This window comes from Carassius carassius, chromosome 39, assembly GCF_963082965.1.
Source record: "Carassius carassius chromosome 39, fCarCar2.1, whole genome shotgun sequence".
NCBI lineage: Eukaryota > Metazoa > Chordata > Actinopteri > Cypriniformes > Cyprinidae > Carassius > Carassius carassius.
Window position 1 is genome coordinate 28,085,966 of NC_081793.1, and position 20,427 is coordinate 28,106,392.

General features: G+C 35.6%; 1 protein-coding gene across 1 annotated transcript; it reads left to right on the top strand.

The window, feature by feature from the left end:
• The first annotated feature begins 335 nt into the window (after nucleotides 1-335).
• trim16 (tripartite motif containing 16) lies at nucleotides 336-18,776 on the top strand. Its single transcript, XM_059531444.1, has 6 exons — nucleotides 336-977; nucleotides 11,914-12,009; nucleotides 12,204-12,437; nucleotides 17,070-17,241; nucleotides 17,375-17,470; nucleotides 17,955-18,776. Exons 1-6 carry the CDS (start codon nucleotides 432-434, stop codon nucleotides 18,530-18,532), a joined length of 1,722 nt encoding a protein of 573 aa, XP_059387427.1. The 5' UTR covers nucleotides 336-431; the 3' UTR covers nucleotides 18,533-18,776.
• The last annotated feature ends 1,651 nt before the right edge of the window (nucleotides 18,777-20,427 follow it).

The window sequence follows — 20,427 nt, forward strand, 5'->3', positions numbered from 1 at the left end:
TGTGACAGAAGCCAAGATTTTCTACTTTTGACACAGCATCTTAAAAACAACTCACAATGAAACAAATAAAAGAACAGCTAGAAGTTTCTAAGTCTGATTCATTTGTACACTAAACGGGTTTACAGATGAGGAAATGAACTATAAACACAAAGACATAAAAAAAAATCTATTAGCCTAGTAACTTAAGTAATCAAATTATTACCAAAACACAGTCAGGACAGAAAACACGCCCTTCTGATCTGCATACGAACTCCGCCCACATTAGAGCGTAGCCCCGCCCTCCTCCTCTGACTGCATCAGAATGAGAAGAATTTGAGGAAATAGTTGAGTTGTTAGGGGGCGTGGTTTAGATCCAACTCACTTCTCATAAGTTTGGGCTTGAGCTTCAACTTTAAACTGAAATCAAAGCTCAAGACAGAAGGAGAGCAATCATGGTCGACGTGGTGCTGACAGCAGATCTGCCAGCTAGCAGCTCGAGTTCAGAAAAACTCCAGAAGAACCCAGAGCAGAACAATCAGAAGTCCACAGAGGAGAAGATCAATGGATCTCCAGAGACAGAAATCCAGACCGCAGGAGAGAAAGACAGCAAGACCATTGAGGAAAGCAAGATTCAGGAGGACCTGAAGGAGTCAGAGGACCCTCAGAAGCCTCAGGATGAAGAGGAGGTTCTGGGGCCGAATGATGTCACCTGTGATTCCTGCATCGACCGGCCGTTTCGAGCCACGAAGTCGTGCTTGACCTGCCTGGTGTCGTACTGCGAGGCTCACCTGAGGCCACACCTGGAGAACGTCAAGTTCCAGAGCCACCGGCTGGTGGAGCCGCTGCGGGACATCGAGAGACGCACCTGTGAGGTTCACCGCTGCGCGCTGGAGCTGTTCTGCTGCGCCGACGCGTGCTGCGTGTGTCAGGAGTGCGTGACGGAGGACCACCGCGGACACAGCGCCGTGCCCATCACCGAGGCGCGCACGAGGATAGAGGTACTTCTGTTCTCTCGCTTACTTTCTAACGCCATATCTAGAAATGGTGCATATTTACGTAGCTGTAATGAGAAGTCCATGTTCGATCGATATCCTTTTTTTGTGTGTGAAAAAAAAATTTATTTAAATGCAAATTACATTAGATTTTTAAAGACTTTTTAAAAAGTATTTTGTATTTCAAATACGTATTATAAATATATGTATCTGAAATACTGCCCAACCCTGACCAAGCCCAAGACTGCAGTTATTTGATCAAAAATACAGTAAAAATGTGAAATATTTTTACAGTTGAAAAGAACTGAGTTTTATTTTAATATATTTTAAAATGAAATCTATTCCTGTGGTGCAAAGCTGAATTTTCAGCACCATTACTCCAGCTCCAGTGGTACATGATCTTCGGAAATCATTCTAATATACTGATTCGCTGCTCTAGAAACATTTCTCTCTTTTTTTTCTTCCTTTTTTGTGGATACTGTGATGCATTTTATTTTTCAGGATTCACAGATGAATAGAACGTTCAAAAGAGCAGCATTTATTTGAATTAGAAATCTTGTGTAACATTATAAATGTGTTTACTGCCTCTTTTTATCAATTTAATGCATCCTTGCTGATGAAATCTTGTTGAACTTGTGAATGGTGATGTATAACAAAAGACTTAATTAAGGTGATTCAAATTCAACAGTTTATGTGAAATGATAAGACTCCATGTTGATCTTCATATATTTTGGAACCAGAAAAAAAAATCACATTATTTATTTAAAGATAAAATATACAATTTCAATAGAACAAAAACGCTGCAATAGATAAAAAAAATATTCCCAAACACGTCTTCATCTGCCATAGTCCAGAACATTCCATTGAGCCAGTGTTGCTGTTTCGAGATGCTCAAACAAATGTAAGATTGTTATGATAGCATTCAGAATCACATACAGTGCTAGAATTCATAAGATACTGTATGTAAATATATAGCAGAAAAAGCAAAAGTAGGATGCCGCTCCAAATTCAACCCCAGGATTTGCACTCATCTTATTTACTCTAATTAAGCTTTCCAGTGAAATAAGGAAAAGAATGTTTCCTCTGTTACGCTTTGACTACTGTTAGGGCAAATAGTACAAAACCACATCATTTCTCTCTCTGACCTAAAAAAAACAGGTCACACATGAACACACATACAAAAGGCCTATATGGGACTGTGTGGTCATCTAGTGGTCATCAAGGCCATTATTGTTGCTCATACTCAAGTCAAGTTACCTTTATTTATATAGCGCTTTAAACAATAAAGATTGTATCAAAGCAACTAAACAGTCAGGGTTAAATAGGAAAATAGTGCCAATAATGCATAAAAAAATGCATACAGAGGGTTTGTGATGTGATTAACTTCACACAATGCACTTTAATACTTTAATACAGAAATAAATGACTCATTGGCTCTCTACTGAATCTCATTGCTCACTAAGTTTGACAAGTATGAAAGGTCTTTTATTATTAGTTGCTCCTTTTCGGATATGAACCTTATGGACGTGGTGTAATCTTTAAAGCATTTCTTATGAAAATACACATCTCTTTAATCTGAAACTGGTTCTACATCCGGTTGTGTACGTCAATTCATGACGTCTGTGTGAAAACCTCTCCTCGGGAATGAAAAACATCTTCTGTGAAGCATGTAGGAAATACTGACCACACTTATCAATCAGCATTAGTAAGCAGAAAAAGCTTCATTGTATTTTCTAAAGACAGGTTGCTCAGTGTGACCAGAACCAGAACCTAAACACTCTTTTTGCAATGTGGCATGTTTTCAGGATGATGCAACACTTGTACACGTGGTTCAGCGTGTCTTTAACATGCTTTAAACTCTGCTCAGTGTTGGGAAGGTTACTTTGGAAATGTAATAGGTTACAGATTACAAGTTACCCTGTTTAAAATGTAATAGTAGTGTAACTTTTTCAATTACTTTATTAAAGTAATGTAACTAATTACTTTTGAGTACTTTTTGATTACTTTTCTAAATTTGTGAAAATTAAAGAATAATAAATGAAAGCATATACATCAACTTAAATACAGTTATCTAATAAGCATGTGTCGTATTCTGTGTAATAAACTCCTGAAACATTGGTGTTTTTTTTAAACTGCAGTCTGTTTGTATATGATGATAGTTTTCTCAAAATAAGTAAAATGCACATGAAGTGACACAGAGCCGTTCTAGAAATTATGTTTATGTGCTCGTGTACTCCTATATTGAGGCAGCAGAGGTTGAAAACACTGCGAGCTTCAGTAGGCCTATTGTAAATGAAACCATGTCTTTGCCATTAATTTACAGGAGGGGCGGACTGGGAAAAAAAATCAGACTGGAAAATTCAAACTCATACAAACAAATTCATGGACAAAACTATTTTTTTTTATGGACCTGACATAAAAAAGGTTTAAATCTTTAATTTGGGGACATGCAAAATAATTAAAAGTTCTCTCCTGAACTGCACCTTCACTTCCATTTTTTTCTTCAGTCTCTTTATTTTGCCGTTATCCATCTCTCTCATGACTTTAATACTTAAGATTGAACAAAACTATACTTTACAATACAATACTCTACAATACTACAATATCTTTATAGAAAAATCCTAATACTGTACATGTTTTTCCCTTACAAAAATTAACCATGCTTTTATTAGCCTATATAAAAGTAAAATAACCTTGTTTTTTTGTTTTTTTTTTTGCAAATGGATTTGTATTTATTTTTAAATAAATACATTTGTAAAATAATTTTACATTTTTGGTTATCACAGTTAAACTTAAATTCTCTGGATTTAGATCAATATTAAAATGTTAATTTTCGTAAGGGTTGTGTTGTTGTCTGTCCTAGCTCCCCCTAAATCTATAAAAAAAAAAAATCGGATTTTTTTTTTCAGCTGAATTACTACTGTAACATTACAACAGATAATAATGATGTCCTTTATATAGTATTTTGAGTAATGACTGATGAGCAACGTGCTGCTGCTTGATTAAATAAATAAAAAAACAAAGACAAAAAGCATCTTTACAGATGAAACCGACCTGAAACCCTGAACAGTAGTTCTGCTTCTCTGCTCCAGCAGTCCACTCTATTCTCTCTCTCTCTCTCTCTCTCTCTCTCTCTCTCTCTCTCTCTCTCTCTCTCTCTCTCTCTCTCTCCGTTTGGCGGAGGCGCGGAGAGCGCGCGAGTCATGACTAACAATTCATGACTTATTAGAGATTTAATTATCAAATGGCGGATTCGCAAATGATCGCTTTAGTACACTCGGCAGGCAACTATACAATAATGATATTAAATAGTGGGGCAAAATCGGCTGCCAGGTCACCGGGAATTGTCCCGGTTCTCCCGGTGTCCAGTCCGCACCTTTTTTCCACAGACACGCAGAATGTGCAAGTCATATATTGCATTTTTGGGGCTTAATATTCACAGACACTAGTCCATGTCATGTTTTGATTCAAGTGTACTGACCTACTTTTGATTTAGTCATCCAAAATGTGGCATATTCCGTCCGCGTTAGGCATTCCGTTTTTATGACTGGATTCTATAAACCAGACTGTGTTTCCGCATCCCGGAAATTATTAGGGCGGTATGTCTTAGAATAGTCAGTGCAATTTGGGAAAGTATAAGTAACTGTAATTTAATTACTCATTATTTCTTAGTAACTGTAACTAATTACAGTTACAATAATTTTGTAATTAAATTACATAACGCCGTTACATGTAACTAGTTACTCCCCAACACTGACTCTGCTTTATGTCTTTTCTATATGGTTTTTGTTGTGGCTGTTATGTTGTGTTATTTACAGTCAGACTCTGGCATATTTGCATGCTAAACAAATAAATGTATTTTTATTTGGTTGTGTTTGAAAGCAGGCAGCATGAGTGTGCACGTCACGGGCAACTAGAAAAACAAGATTTACTCAAAAATGAACACATTTATCATGATTTACTCACCTTCATGCCGTTCCAAACCTTTGTGGCTTTCCTTCTTTAGTAAAGCTAGTCCGTGATGTTCTTTTTCAATGAAAGTGAAGTTGCATTTATTTGATTAAAAATACAGTAATATTGTGAAAGTCTTTTCCATGTGAATTTATGTTAAAACTTAATTTATTGCTGTGATCAAATAGTAATTTTCAGCATCATTATTCCAGCCTTCAGTGTCACATGATCTTCAGAAATCCTTCTAATATTCTGATTTGCTTCTCAATAAATATTTCTGATTATTATCCATGATGGAATCAGTGCTAACAGTGAAAATATTTTTTGTGGAAACCGTCACACATTGTGTTTTTCAGGATTCACAGTTGAATAGAAAGTTCAAAAGAACACCATTTATTTGAAATGTAAATGTTTTGTAATGTTCTAGAAATCTTAAAATATGACATAAAATACCATAAAACTATAATATTTAATCATATGATTATATTTCAATGCATGTAATGCCTTATGAGAGAAACATTATTTTCTTTTTCGATTTTTAAAGATTTTTCAGTGCATATTAACTTAATTTGTGTCCAAGCTTTGCATAAAACTTCCGTCATCTTCAGAAGACACAGAATACAATTCCATGAATTACAATTTAATTATACATACATTAATAATGCATTGCATGGACCAATTTTTATTATTTTTTATTTTTTGGAACTTGACAGTTAAATGAAAAACTACTCAGGACATCAGAACAGTTGTTCTGTAAATGCAATGAATTGGAATGATCCGCCCTGCATGTGTGCTTGTAACGTCTTCCCTGTCAGGACTGTAAGGTCAACGAGTCTGATGCATTGTTCTCGCGTGCAGAGCAGGGTGTGCCCGGGGCTCTTCATACATCTGAGGCATTCTCCGGGATGTTTTAGCATGAGCATTAGATTACACAACATTCATAACACAAATCCTGCCTGACTGCGTTCACTCAAAAAAATATTTCACCTCAAAGGTTAAAACTTATGTAATTCAATTAGATGTCAATTTTCCATCCAATTTAATCACATAAATCCAACGCAAAAGTTAACATTTGTTTAAGCTTCACCCTTTCATGTTCAGTTAACGTAAATGAATTAAATACATTTTATGAAAACTGATGAACTGTGATTTAAGCTTGTAAAATACATAAACTTTACTCATTTTCAATAACTTATTGTTACTTGCTTTATATAATCACCTTACCTTTTCTTAATTCTATTAAATAAATGGACAAAACATGTTACATTTTCATAACAAATAAAAGCAACTGTTTTCTGCAGTTTCATGAATCCTTATAAACTAAATCATCCAGTGGTTATAACTCATGTTTGACTTTTTAGCTATGTGTGCCCACAACTAGCAGGGATCAACAAGAAACCATTTTAACATCAAAGATTAATTTCACATTTTCTAGGTAATACTGTCATATTATTGCATAGTACAGTAAACAATGTGCTTTCTCCTGATCTATAACACAAAACAGAAATGTAAATGGTCCCTTCTCTTCCTAAATATTTGTTAAAATAATTAAATAACCAGGACCCTTTATACAATAAAATGTTCCCCATGTACATACTATGTACTTATTATAGTAATTTCAATAACTATGTAATAACAAGGTACTTACCCTGAACCTACCCCTAAACCTAACCCTACCCCATGCAGTTACCTTGAATTACCAGAACTTTCTTAGATAAATACACTGTACTATAAGTACATGTAAGTACACGTACTGTAAAATTAAGTGCAACCGAAGTAATAATAATTAAAACAAAAGGGAAAAAAGAAAAGCAAATATTTTACTTCACATAAATCAAGTTTTCAACACTTTTTAAATACATATAACAGGTTTTCACATTTCAGAATTTGGGCCATTACAATGTGTCCTACTCATTGCAGAGGGGTATGCTGCATACCAAAAGATCTTCTCAGCCATGCCTTCAAAAATGTCAGACCTTTGTTTTGATGGTGGAAGAAGTAGCATTCAACTTTTGTTGAACTCTGTTTTCGCTCTCTGCAGCTGAATTTAAGCAGAACATGAAAAATTAGAAAAGACTACAACGAGGCTAAGAACTGTAACCCGAGACAGCCTCAACGCTACTGGAAAACGAGTTATCTAAAAAGTTGACTTCCTGGACTCAATAGCAATAGAAGTAACATCTCCTGTATCAAAAGTTTCAGAGCTACAGGAAGCAGGAAAGTGCAGTCTCTTGCATGCTGGAGTTAGTGTCATCAGTTTGTAGAGGGCATTCTTGTCTAAATGTTTTCAATGTTCCTCCAGTTGTTGGAAATATGTAGGCAACCAGTCACAGAAACATTTTAATTTTAAGTGCTTGAACCTTTGGGGAAAGCTTGCTGCCCACAACTCCAACATCACCAGGCTCATCCTCAGCACAAGCACCTTCTTTGCAAATCACAAAAAGCCCCAGAGTGGTTTCAGAAATTTCTTTTTCTGCTTCTTCAGGGTTGCAGTCCTAAGGCAAAAGTAAGTAAATAAATATTAAATAATTTAATAATAATAAATAAATAAATAAAGAACACATTTTCAGTTTCACTGAAATATTTGCAACATACAGGCTGGCAATGTAAGTTAGGTCTTTAAAAAGGGCATACGTATACAAACCTGTAATTCTTTGATTACTGTTGTCACGTCCTCACTGAGGTACATACATAGACTCTGGATGACAATCTCGTTTGATGTGTATGTCACCACACTGAAAATTTGACACAAAATTAAACAATCAGAAATGGCACTATAATAAATACTTATTATAGTTTGATATTTTTTATTGCTTCTTAAGAAATTAAATGCAAACAATATATATATATAACAACACTTACTGTAATTGAGTGATTGCCCCAAACTGAAGATAATGTGGAATTATGTCACAATGATGAGGTCTCGGAAATAGTAAAGATGCATATAACTTCAGTTTTGTAATGAAAACTCTGCACTAAAAGAATGCGTGATCAACTCAATGTACAAAATTAGTTTTAAATGGAAATCCTATAAACTTTTACATGTATCTACATATACTCATATAACTTAATGTCTAAAAAAGAGAGAAAAGATCAACACTTTTACAAAGAAATGAAACTAGTACAGTTTACAAAACACATAAACATATTACAAAAAACAAACTATACATACCGTAAGTGAGTGATTGACTTTAATCCGATTCAATGTGGAATTATGTCACAACGAAGTCTCTGGAATATTAAAAACGACATGATTAGATTTTTATAATGAAAGTACAACTCAGCATGAAAAGAATGAATGTTCCACTTCATGGAAATATTTTTTTTTAACAGAACATCTTAAAAAATGTTACATGCAACTTTCATATTATGTCGAGGATGTTTGTACAACGCTTTAGCGTAGTTGCAAAGTATATTTATAGAAAAGCAAAATGGAAGGTTACATAGAGATGGCTAATCTATTATTTAAAAAAAAGGGAAAAAAAGAAAGAAAAGTCAAGGCAAGTAACGTTAATCTGCCTAAAAAGATGCACACAGTCGACCATATACCTTAAAATGGTTCAATTTGCATATATTTGATAACATATTTGTTTTTACCCGAGATCCTAACGTTAACAGTCAACTTAACGTACATGTTCTAACATATTTGCAAAGTGAATGTAAATTACGTCTAACGTTAGATGACAGTTAAAAAACACGCCTAATCTGCTTAAGTGCAAAAAATAAAAAGTAAAATAAAATAAAAAAAACTATGTTACGTTAGCCTTAGTAAGCCTACATGACGTTACTCAAACGGTATTCTCTTGGTCGGCGTTACGTCACAAATCATGTGACCTGCATAGCAACAAGCCGCCGCTGTGTTTGAAGGGTAAAACAAACCGAAGGCAATCAAGGCAAAGCCCGAGGAAAATCAAAAAGGTATCTATTCACAGAAGTTTTGTTGTGGATTATGTCAGTTATGGATACTAACGGACTACTTTGTATTAATGATGAATGATATCTGTGTATGCGAATGTATGTCGGTGGTGAGAAGTGAAGTGAATGTAATAAAACACTCATGTAAAGCGCTTTGTGACTAACGTTAGCTAACATTACATGTATGTGAAAGGCGCTAGCAGCTATACAAATACAGATCTTTCTTCTATTACAGGATGTCTTATCAATATATAGAAAGTCTACTTGCGCCTGCATTGACCAGGTACCACAGAAAGCTGTCGCTTGTAGGTTTAACGTTACAATCTTGTCCCTATCGACATCCAGCTGAGTCCTGGGAGAACAACCCAAAGGCATGGCCCAGGCTCGAGTATCCAGACATATACAATTACCTCATCAAATCCCCTGGTATGAACACCATGTGTACATACCATGTGTCCTACACTTGCAGTCATGTTTAAATACCCATCAAGCATCGATTACATTAACTGTTCATTTAGAAAAAAAAAATGTTTATTCAAAAGCACTGTGTTACACAATGGCTGTAATGAGCTCAGTCTGTCAGTGGCACAGCTTGTACAGTGTCAGTGAGGGACACGGTTTTTTCAAAAAAGCAAAAATAGACTAACTGCAGAAACGTATCTTATTCCCCACACAACTAGTGCATTTCATTGTTGCTTATCAGTGTAGAGCTGCCGACCATTATGCATAGCAATGTCATAACATAGCAACAGAAAATTGAGTGGCCATCTCTGCAGTGGTATTATTTTGTTATTCTTTGATTTGCCGAATCATTGCTAATTTTTTAGGCATGATTCTCGGCAGTTTTCTCGACATATCTGCGCTCATTTGTCTTCCGCTTCGTGTTGCTTAATGGCGAGCGCTTGTTTGTTTTACCCTTCGCCGCGGTTGCTATGCGCGCGCAGTGCATTATGGGAGTAAAAGTCCCGGATGTCCGACCTCGAGAATGGGCCGTAAGGTTTAAAATCATCAAGAAAAAGTTAGCAGGGAAGGCCGAAAATATCTAACGTTAGTTCATTCACTAAAAATTGCAGTTGGCAGCTACGGTAAATCAAGATCGATCATATAATACAAAATAGCTTATATGTTAAAGTCTACATCAATTATACATGAAGAAAATATCTTACCTTTTATAATCTCCTCAACCGTTCTTCATTAATCTTCTCACCGCTGAATCACCGTCGTCACGTGCCCTGGTTGAAATCCTGCCTTCAGGTTTTTTTTCTTTTTATGCGCATGCGCAACATTCGCATTCGCGCTTTACTGCAACGAATTAGGCATGGTTTATGTAATTTGATCAGGTTGGTTTCGGATCCATTACGTTCATGTTGAGAAAGCGTAATTCAGAATAATAATAATTATTTCATACTTTTTTAAATATACTTTATTTAAATAGTTTACTTCATTTCAATTACTGGCAAGAATCATTTTTTTGAGTGTTGCTTGACAAAACCAACAGTTCAGTCCGGTTACCTTGAGCGAAACTTCCTCTCCGCTGATTAACAGAGAAGCTATGACACACACATATCTCCTTTACATATCCAGTTTAACCACTACAGTGAGCACATGACATTATATGCATAAGGGCAGCTACCCTCATTGCATGAATGACATCAAAACAGAACCGTTAATACGCCCTTTTTATTTCAAATGCTGAGCTTGCTAACTCAGGAAGAGTGAACAGACACTAATGTGTGTGTATCTGAGTTTGTTTTAACTGGAGACAGTGCAGGGAGGGGTTCTCATTGACATCAGTGCAGTGACACACCGTCAGGTTCAGGTTCAGCTGTTGTGGGGTTGTTGGGTGGTCAGGGTGGAGGATATACTCACGCTTTGCTTTAATGTGAAAGTCAAAGCTCTATTGTTTGAGATGTTCCCTTTAGCAAGCCTACACAGTTAATAACATTGACTACTGCTCAATATAGAGGACAGTTTTGTCTGGACCTGTCTGTGGAATGCAAAGCTAAAGCTGAACAAAGAGACTGCTACCTATTTGATTACTAATGCACAGGAATGATGGCTTTGGTTACATTAACTTTGTGTATAATGCACAATATAACCTACTGTACACAAACACACATATTTAATTAAATTCAATTAAAATGTATTTGTTTAGTGATTTTCACAATACACATTGTTTCAAAGAATCTTTACAGAAAATTCATATGTATACATTTCAAAGCAGATTATAGTATAGTAGTATGTATATAGAGAAACAATATAGTGTACATAAATTATGCATATAAATTATATATGTATATGCTTTTTTATATATGTGTATGTATGCATGTGTATATATTACCAGTTACTATATTATTAATAACATAGTAAATATAAGTGTGTGTACTGTATGTAGTAAATAAGTATCCATGGCTATATATTAACTAACCATATGGATATAAATTATATGTATATACTTTTATATAAATCTTTGTAAGCATACATTTTAAATTGTAAATATTTCATATTTTATCAGTGACTATTGAATACAGTTCATTAAACATAGTGAATGTAAGTATATTATATTATGTAGTAAATAAGTGTTAGTGTGTATATTAACTATGCATATACAATTTAGTTTATGCAATATAAGTTGTAAATATTTCATTACATTACAGAATATTTTGCCTGTAAGTGATTTTAATGTTTGTTAGTTTTTTTGTATAATGCATGTGTATGTGTATATATATATATATATATATATATATATATATATATATATATATATATATATATATATATATATATATATATATATATATATATATATATATATATATATATATATATATATATATATATATATTCTATTATGCTTTTTAATATATTGTGTTTTGTTGTACAGCACTTTGGCGTAACTCTGTTACTTTTAAATGTGCTATAGAAATACATTTTGACTTTACTTTGACTGGACTTTTTGGAGGACATCTCGGGTAAAAATAAAAAAAAACTGTGTAAGAATTAATATTAATGTTGAGCAATTTGCTAACTGTATTTATTTTGTCATATGTGAACACAATATTGTGTGTGTTTAAAGAGAGAGCTTCAGGACAAACAGACAGACATGATGAAGACGGTCACAGCGGCAGAAAACGCCATTAACAAGTTACAGCTCAACACTGTGTCTATAGAGGTAAAACAGCACATTTAAAGAACAAATACTACTTTAACGTCACTGCACTGTTTTACAATCAATATGGAACGCTGTGACAACAAAACAATATGAAGCTTTTGAAAGAACAGTCATTTTTCCTCTGGTCTCTGGTAGTGACTTGTCTCTTTGACTGTGACGTGTCTCGGTCTGTCTGTCTGTCTGTCTGGCCGCAGGTGTCTGTGAAGGAGGTGCGTGGAGTGATCGAGGAGCAGTTCAACATACTGCTGGCGGCCGTGGAGCAGGCCAAGAAGGAAGTGAGCGAGATCTTAGAGGTGGAGGAAAGACAGGCGCTGCGACAGGCCGAAGGAATCCGGGTCCATCTGGAGCAACGCTGCACTGAACTCAAGAAAACACAGAGTCAGGTCGAGAAAATCACCAAGAACAAAAATGACATCGACTTCCTGCAGGTAAGTAGGGTATTTCCTGTTTCCTGATGACCTTAACGTATTTGTAACATGATCTCAGTTAAAGGTGGTGTGTAAAGTTTTAAAGTTGCAATGCATTGGCACTCTTAACTAAAACTATTAAAACAGTTTTGTGAATTGAAATAAAACCACTGAAAAGAACCACTAAAATTACTAACTTTCAATAAATAAAAATGAAAACTGAAATTAATTGAAACTTGAATAGTAACATAACAAAATATAATAAAATGACAAAGGCACATAACAAAGTTACTAAAAATTTAACTTAAAATAAATAAATAAATATAAAAATAAACACCAATTTGAAATATTAATTAAAAACTGTAATAGTAGGCAAGGCAAGGCAAGTTTATTTATATAGCACATTTCATACATAATGGTAATTCAAGGTGCTTTACATAAAAGAAAGTAAAATAATAATGAAGAAAAATAATAACAAGAATAAAACAAGCAATTTTAAAACTTTTAAAATTATTAAAACTGTACTTATTTAAAATTAATTTAAAACAGTTAGAAAATGATTTTACATAAAAAGAAATAAAAAAAACAGTGAAAATATATATTGCAATCAGTTCGGACATTGCACAGTGCTCATTCAATAAACGCACAGCTAAACAGATGAGTTTTAAGTCTAGATTTAAATGTGACCAGTGTTTTAGCACATCTGATCTCTTCTGGAAGCTGATTCCAGCTGCGGGCGGCATAGTAACTAAAGGAGGACTCCCCTTGTTTTGTGTGAACCCTTGGTATTTCTAACTGACTCGATCCTAATGATCTGAGTGCTCTGTTAGGTTTATATTCAGTGAGCAAATCTGCAATATATTTCGGTCCTAGGTCATTAAGTGACTTATATACGAGTAAAAGTACTTTAAAATCAATCCTAAATGTAACTGGGAGCCAGTGTCAGGACCTGAGGACTGGTGTGATATGCTCAGATTTTCTGGTTCTAGTCAGAATCCTGGCAGCAGCGTTCTGGATGAGCTGCAGCTGTCTAATGGTCTTTTTGGGAAGGCCGGTGAGGAGCCCATTACAATAGTCCACCCTGCTGGTGATGAAGGCATGAACAAGTTTCTCCAAGTCTTGGCTGGAAACAAAAGATCTAATTCTTGCAATGTTTTTTAAATGATAGTATGCTGATTTAGTTACTGCTTTGACATGACTATTGAAACTAAGGTCTGTCTCCAGAATCACACAAAGATTCCTGACTTGATTATTAGTTGTTTGACCCCTAGAGTTAAGGTATGCATTCACCTTGAACACTTCATCTTTGTTTCCAAATGCAATGATTTCAGTTTTTTCCTTGTTTAACCGAAGAAAGTTCTGGCACATCCAACTATTAATTTCATCAATGCATTGGCAGAGGGAGTCAATGGGGCTGTAGTCATTTGGAGATAAGGCTAGGTAAATCTGGGTATCATCAGCATAGCTGTGATAGGCAATTTGGTTCTTTCTCATTATTTGACTTAGTGGAAGCATATACAGGCGAAACAAGAGCGGTGCAAGAATTGACCCTTGTGGGACTCCGCATGTCATGGACGTCCACTTAGACTTATGCTCTCCTAGACTCACATAATAGCCTCTCGCTTCTAAGTATGACCTGAACCATTTGAGTACCATCCCAGAAAGCCCGACCCAGTTTTCCAGTCTCTCTAGTAGTATGTTATGATCGACAGTGTCAAACGCAGGACTGAGATCTAGCAATACCAGCACCGATATTTTGCCAGAGTCACAATTTAAGCGAATATCATTTATTATCTTAATGAGTGCTGTCTCTGTGCTGTGATGCGGTCGAAAACCAGATTGAAAATTGTCCAGGTATCCATTTGAGTTTAAGTATCTGTTCAGCTGATTAAAAACGACCTTTTCTATAATTTTACCTATAAAAGGAAGATTAGATATTGGTCTAAAATTGCTCAAAATGGTGTTATCAAGATTGCTCTTTTTCAGGAGGGGCTTAACAACTGCATTTTTTAAGGAGTTTGGAAATGTCCCAGAAAGAAGTGAGGCGTTCACCACTTCTAAAAGATCTGCTTCTAAGCAGTTAAGCACACTTTTGAAAAAAGATGTGGGAAGTGTGTCAAGATAGCAGGCTGACGATTTTAGGTGCTGCACTATGTCTTCCAGAATTTTGCTATCAATTACTTCAAAAATCGACATAGTATCTTTTTGATATTGTGGCCTAATCTGTCTGACCTCTGCATTACTTGAGGATGTGCTAATCACCTTCCTGATATTGATGATCTTCTCAGAAAAGAAGGATGCAAACTCATTGCTTTCGCTGTCTGATACCATTTCACTGAGAATCTGACTTGGGGGGTTTGTCAGTCTCTCAACAGTGGCAAAAAGAGTACGAGTGTTATTTAAGTTACTGTTTATAAGGCTTGAGAAGTAATTCTGTCTAGCTGTGGCTAGTTTCACATTAAAAGCATGAAGGCTGTCTTTGTAGATGCTATAGTGAATTTCAAGTTTTGTCTTCTGCCACAACCGCTCTGCTTTTCTGCATTGTCTTTTCATAGTCTGAACTGCTGTTGATCTTCTCCAAACTGATTTCTGTCTCTTTGTTTTCTTACTGACTATTATTGGAGCGATATCATCAATAACATTCTTAACTTTTGAGTTGAATGAATCAAGGAGAGTGTCAACAGAGTCTGCAGAAATGCTTGGTGTTAAAGATATAGCCTCCATAAATAGTACACTTGTGTTCTCGTTAATGCATCTCCTTCTGACAGAGACCGATCTAGATTCAGTTGTAGCAGACATCAAAATATCAAAGAAAATACAGAAGTGATCAGATAGTGCTATGTCCTTAATTACGATGGATGAAATGTTTAGACCCCTACTGATGATTAAGTCTAGAGTGTGTCCACCTTTGTGTGTGGGTCCATGCACATGCTGAGTCAAGTCAAAAGTGTTTAGAACCGTTATCATTTCTTTTGTAATTTTGTTTTCTGAATTATCTATGTGAATATTAAAATCCCCTGCAATAGCAAAACAGTCAAACTCTGAGGAAATCAATGATAACATTTCTGTGACCTCTTCAACAAAGGCTGGAGAGTATTTTGGAGGCCTGTAAATAATAATAAACAGAATGCGTGGAGCACCTTTCAGCACAATCCCTAGATACTCAAAAGACAAGTACTGACCAAATGACACTTGCTTGCATTGATAGACATCTTTAAATAGAGCAGCTACACCCCCACCTCTCCTAACAGTCCTGCAGACACTCATGTAAGTGAAGTTAGGAGGGGCTGCTTCATTTAGGACTGTTGCACTGCAGCTGTCTTCTAGCCATGTTTCGTTTAGAAACATAAAATCCAGATTGTTTGTGGTTATAAAGTCATTGATTAGAAATTATTTATTTTTTAGTAAGCGAATGTTTAAAGATGCTAACTTGATGGCTGTGCTTTGTGTCTTTACATCAATTTTAGTTTGATGCATAATAGGCTGCAGATTACATGAGTTTGCCCTTCGGCTTGAGATGGCCTTAGACTTTCTATGATGTGATAAAACTGAAATAGAGAAAGCTACAGGCACACTGGGTTCCCGCTTTTTCAGTAGGCATTTGTGAATGTTGCTGTTATTAAAGCGGGGACCCGACATGTATCACTGAGAGCTGCTATCAGTTGTTTTTGGTTCACCTTCAGCAGATGGAGGGTTTGGGCCCTGGCGTTGTGGCAGTGGTCGAAGAGCTCTCGCAGGAGCAGGGACCACAGGCTTTGGTGGTTTTGGAGCCTGCCGTTTTTTTTGTGATATCTGCGGGCTTGCAGCAAATGAGTGAGAGAGTTTAGTCCCAGCATACACCAATTCCTCCATTTTCTGTGAGAAGCACAGAAGTGGAGATGCTGGAGAAAGTGATAATGTGTCTGGTGAGATGGGCTGTGTCTCTGGTGTTTCCGGTGGCTGTGATATGTTGTCCTGGCTTCCCTGGCTGTTTTCCAGAAAGTCATCCCTGGGTGCTGAATCTTGTAGCTGTTTTGATACATCACAGTCAGTCTGTGAGGAGCTCTGTGGGCAGGGCTCAGTCGGGATAGTGTCCATCAGCAGTGCTTGTTTTGGCTGTGTGGTGTTATCCGTGTCCTTGTGGGATATGTCAACCACATGATGACTCGGACCCGGTGTGTGTGTGCTGAATGGATTGACACACTCTGCTGAAAAGTCCACTCTAGCACCAAGTTTGTTTGGGTGGAGGCCATCCGATTTAAACAATTGTCTATGGCCCCAGAAAAGATTGAAGTTGTCAATGAAATTTGTAGTATATAAATCTACAAATAAATTATCTCTATATAAACCATAGTATATAAATTAAAAAGACAAGGGAACATTAATTAATTTTTATTTAGTTTAATTTGATGTACTAATATAACTAAAAGTAAAACTGAAATAAAAATGAATGAACTCAATATAGACATATTTCAAAAATAATAATAATAATAAAAATGACAAAACACTCTTTTTACTAAATCCTAACCTACAGTTAAAATAATTACACTAATTCAGAATATTAATAAAAACTATTGATGATACTAAAATAACACTGGAAGGCCAAGCATTTGCATATACAAAATAGTTTAGTTAATTGTTTCTGGTGTTAATTATATGAGTATTGTTTTCCAGGAGTATTCACAGTGGAAAAAGGAAGCTGTTGATGTGTCTTTACCTGGCGTTTATATTGGTCTCATGGATCGTCTGCCGTCGTTCAGTCGTGTTATCACTCAGTCCACAAAAGAGATGTGCGACCACCTGCTGTCCTCATACACCAACAAACTTAAAGACACCTGTAAAAACAGTCAGTATGCATTAAACATCTCCAAACAATGAGACGCATCTCGCTGTGAATCTGAGCAATTCAGAAACATCTAACCTTTGTGTTCTATGAAGGATTTTGCTCATTTACACAAAAATCTTGTTTCAATTCACAGATAACGTAGGCATAAAGACGACGGTTTATGCTGTTATTGCTGCAAGACACAACATGTCACTTCCGAACCCGAAGACCAGAGACGACTTCCTTAAATGTGAGTGTTCATCAGGGTCATTATCATTAATTAAATACACAGCCAGGAAGATAAATACATTTTCACCATGTTTCAAGTATAAAACGTGTAATTATAAATCAAGTGAATGATAAATGAACCAACACTTCAGTAAAAATCTTCAGAAATAAAACTGCTATGTTAAAAAAAGACTGCATTTTGAAATAGCACTTAAAAAATGGATTGTAATTTAAATCTACAGGCGCAAATACTTTAAGTGCAATATAATAAACACTTAAATGTTAGATGATTTCTTTCCACTATTCTGAAACAACACTTTAGAAGCCAAGTTGCCTTAAAATGAAAACCTAAAATATAAACATAATTCAAAATATTAATAAAAACGAGTATATTTTGATACCGAAATAACTGTGATGAGTCCAACTTCACAGGTTTAGCTACTTTATGCAATTCACCAGTGCTTCTCAACTGGTTTTGACTTCAGTCTTGACTTTTTCTCTCATAGACCTCACACCTCTGAGCTTTGATGCAGATACGGCTCATCAATATCTGCGTCTGACAGAAGAACGGAAGAAGGTGACAAACACCACGCCGTGGCAGCACAGCTATCCCGAGCTCCCCGAGCGCTTCCAGCACTTCAAGCAGGTGATGACGGTCGAGAGCTTCTACCTGGGACGCCACTATTTCGAGGTGGACATGAGAGGAGAAGGCACTCACATCGGCCTGACGTACAAGAGCATCGACCGCAAGGGATCCGAGAGCAACAGCTGCATCACGGGAAACAGCTTCTCCTGGTGTGTGCAGTGGAACAGACGCAGCTTCTCCGCGTGGCACAGCGATGTAGAGACGCCACTCAGTGTCCCCAAAGCCACACGGATCGGGGTCTACGTGGATTATTCTGGCGGCGTGCTGGCTTTCTTCGACGTGGAAAACAGCATGGCGCTCATCCACAAGTACCAGGCTGAGTTTCTGGAGCCGCTTTACCCAGCGTTCTGGCTTCCCAAGAAGGAAAGCGTCGTGCTTTTGGATCCAGGAGCAGCGTCGTCCCTCACAAACACCTCTCCCGTTTCCTCTCCCAAATAAACAGTTTCTGCTCCTCACATCCACATCATTTCCATCTTACAGGGTCTCGTTTGCACCTGGTTTTGTTCACCTTACACAGACACAGATTTAATGGTGCAAACAGGGATATGAGAGATTTAATGTAACCTGTGACTGATCTTAAAGTCTTATGACTGCTATAAACCTACACCTATTTAAATACCTACAAATATTTTGTGCATTGATCACGTATCGCAAGATATTTATTTTTAAGTATAATTTTGTCTTACATCTTACATATATATATATATAAATGTATTATATTTTTTCTTTTGTGTGTATATATAAAGATAAAAAAATAAATATTATGTTTTTATTTTATTTCTATATATTATATAGAACTTATGTTTACTGATATATGCATGTGTATTTAATATTGTTTCATAAATGATGAATATGTAAGACAAAATATTCTCCCGTATACAGTAATGTTGCACAAGTGACCAAACCCATATGACGTAGTTGAATATTGCGGTTCATTTCCCTTGGGTTGGGTTAACTGGACAGATATGGCTCTTTAATGATTCTGTACACTGTCTGTATGCTGCTGTTTTCCCTCTATGTTGTATTTTGTGCCTCTATCAAATGTGACAGGTGACAGTTACTTTGGCCACATAACAACATTGTTTGTCTCTACAAATAAAAATGTGCAACTGTGAGTTGCTGGCATTTGTCCATGTGTTTTGTTAAAGCGTGACATAACTGGTTCAGCTAGTGTACAGATAGAATGTCACACATGGGTTATGTTTGACTGAGGATAGTTATTACATAACTGCTAGTTATTCTTTCTAGGTTAGAATTCATGTGTAAAAAAACAAAGAAAGAAAATCAAATATTACTGCGTAAGGAAAAATGACACATAGTTCTAATCAATCATATACATTTATAATTTTATATTTTTTAGTGACATAAATGTCATTACATCAAAATACATAGAATTTTTTTGAAAATTTTATACATTCCCTATAAGTTTTCATTTGGCAAAGAGTCACAATGAACCAGTACATAAAAATATATCATAATCACAATCACACAAATAAATTTGTGTGTGTGTGTGTGTGTGTGTGTGTTAATAAACAAAAATTGAATAAATATGTAATCTAGAATATATAGATGAATAGATAGATTAGTGCAGTTTTGCCGAAAATAGAAACATAAAAACGCATTAAAAATATTAATAACAACTCATTTCAATTCAAATTGTATTGTTAAATAATATAAATCATGAATCGGATATTGCACGTGATAAAACATATATATTATTTACTAACTAATTAAGAAAAATAATTCAATATATTATCATCCATATTTCTCTTGTTCTGTTAATGCTGTCAAACAAAACAACAACAAAAAGTTTTCTGCTCAGGCGCGATGTAAGTCAGTCCTTAGAAACCCGGAAGTGACGTGTCGCATAACGTCAGCAGCAATGGCAGCAACAGTGGTCAAAAGCTGGTAAGTAAGAATATGCCATTTTTTATTATTATAAATACTTCTAAAACATTGTTGACATAGTTAATGTGTACAGCATGCTTGCGTTCCTCCAATATTACTTTTGAAACAAGAACAAACCTTAAGAACATAACCACAAATTACCTTGGACGGTAGTTTCTCAAACAGGTGTGTAACGTTAACGTTAATTCATAAACATCTTCACTCACTGTGTGGTGTTACAGTGCGTAACTCCATTTCATTGTCTTTTTTTATTATTTTTAGGCTTTCACAAAAAAAAAAGAGGAGTCACAGGAAGACAGAATTCACGCCAGTTCCACTGATGAAATTTTAATGCGTTATTTTTTAAGACTGATTGAAATGTAATGAACTAAAACGTTTACTGAGTTGTGATTTTTTTTTTGACCACAACCTGTTACATAATGTGT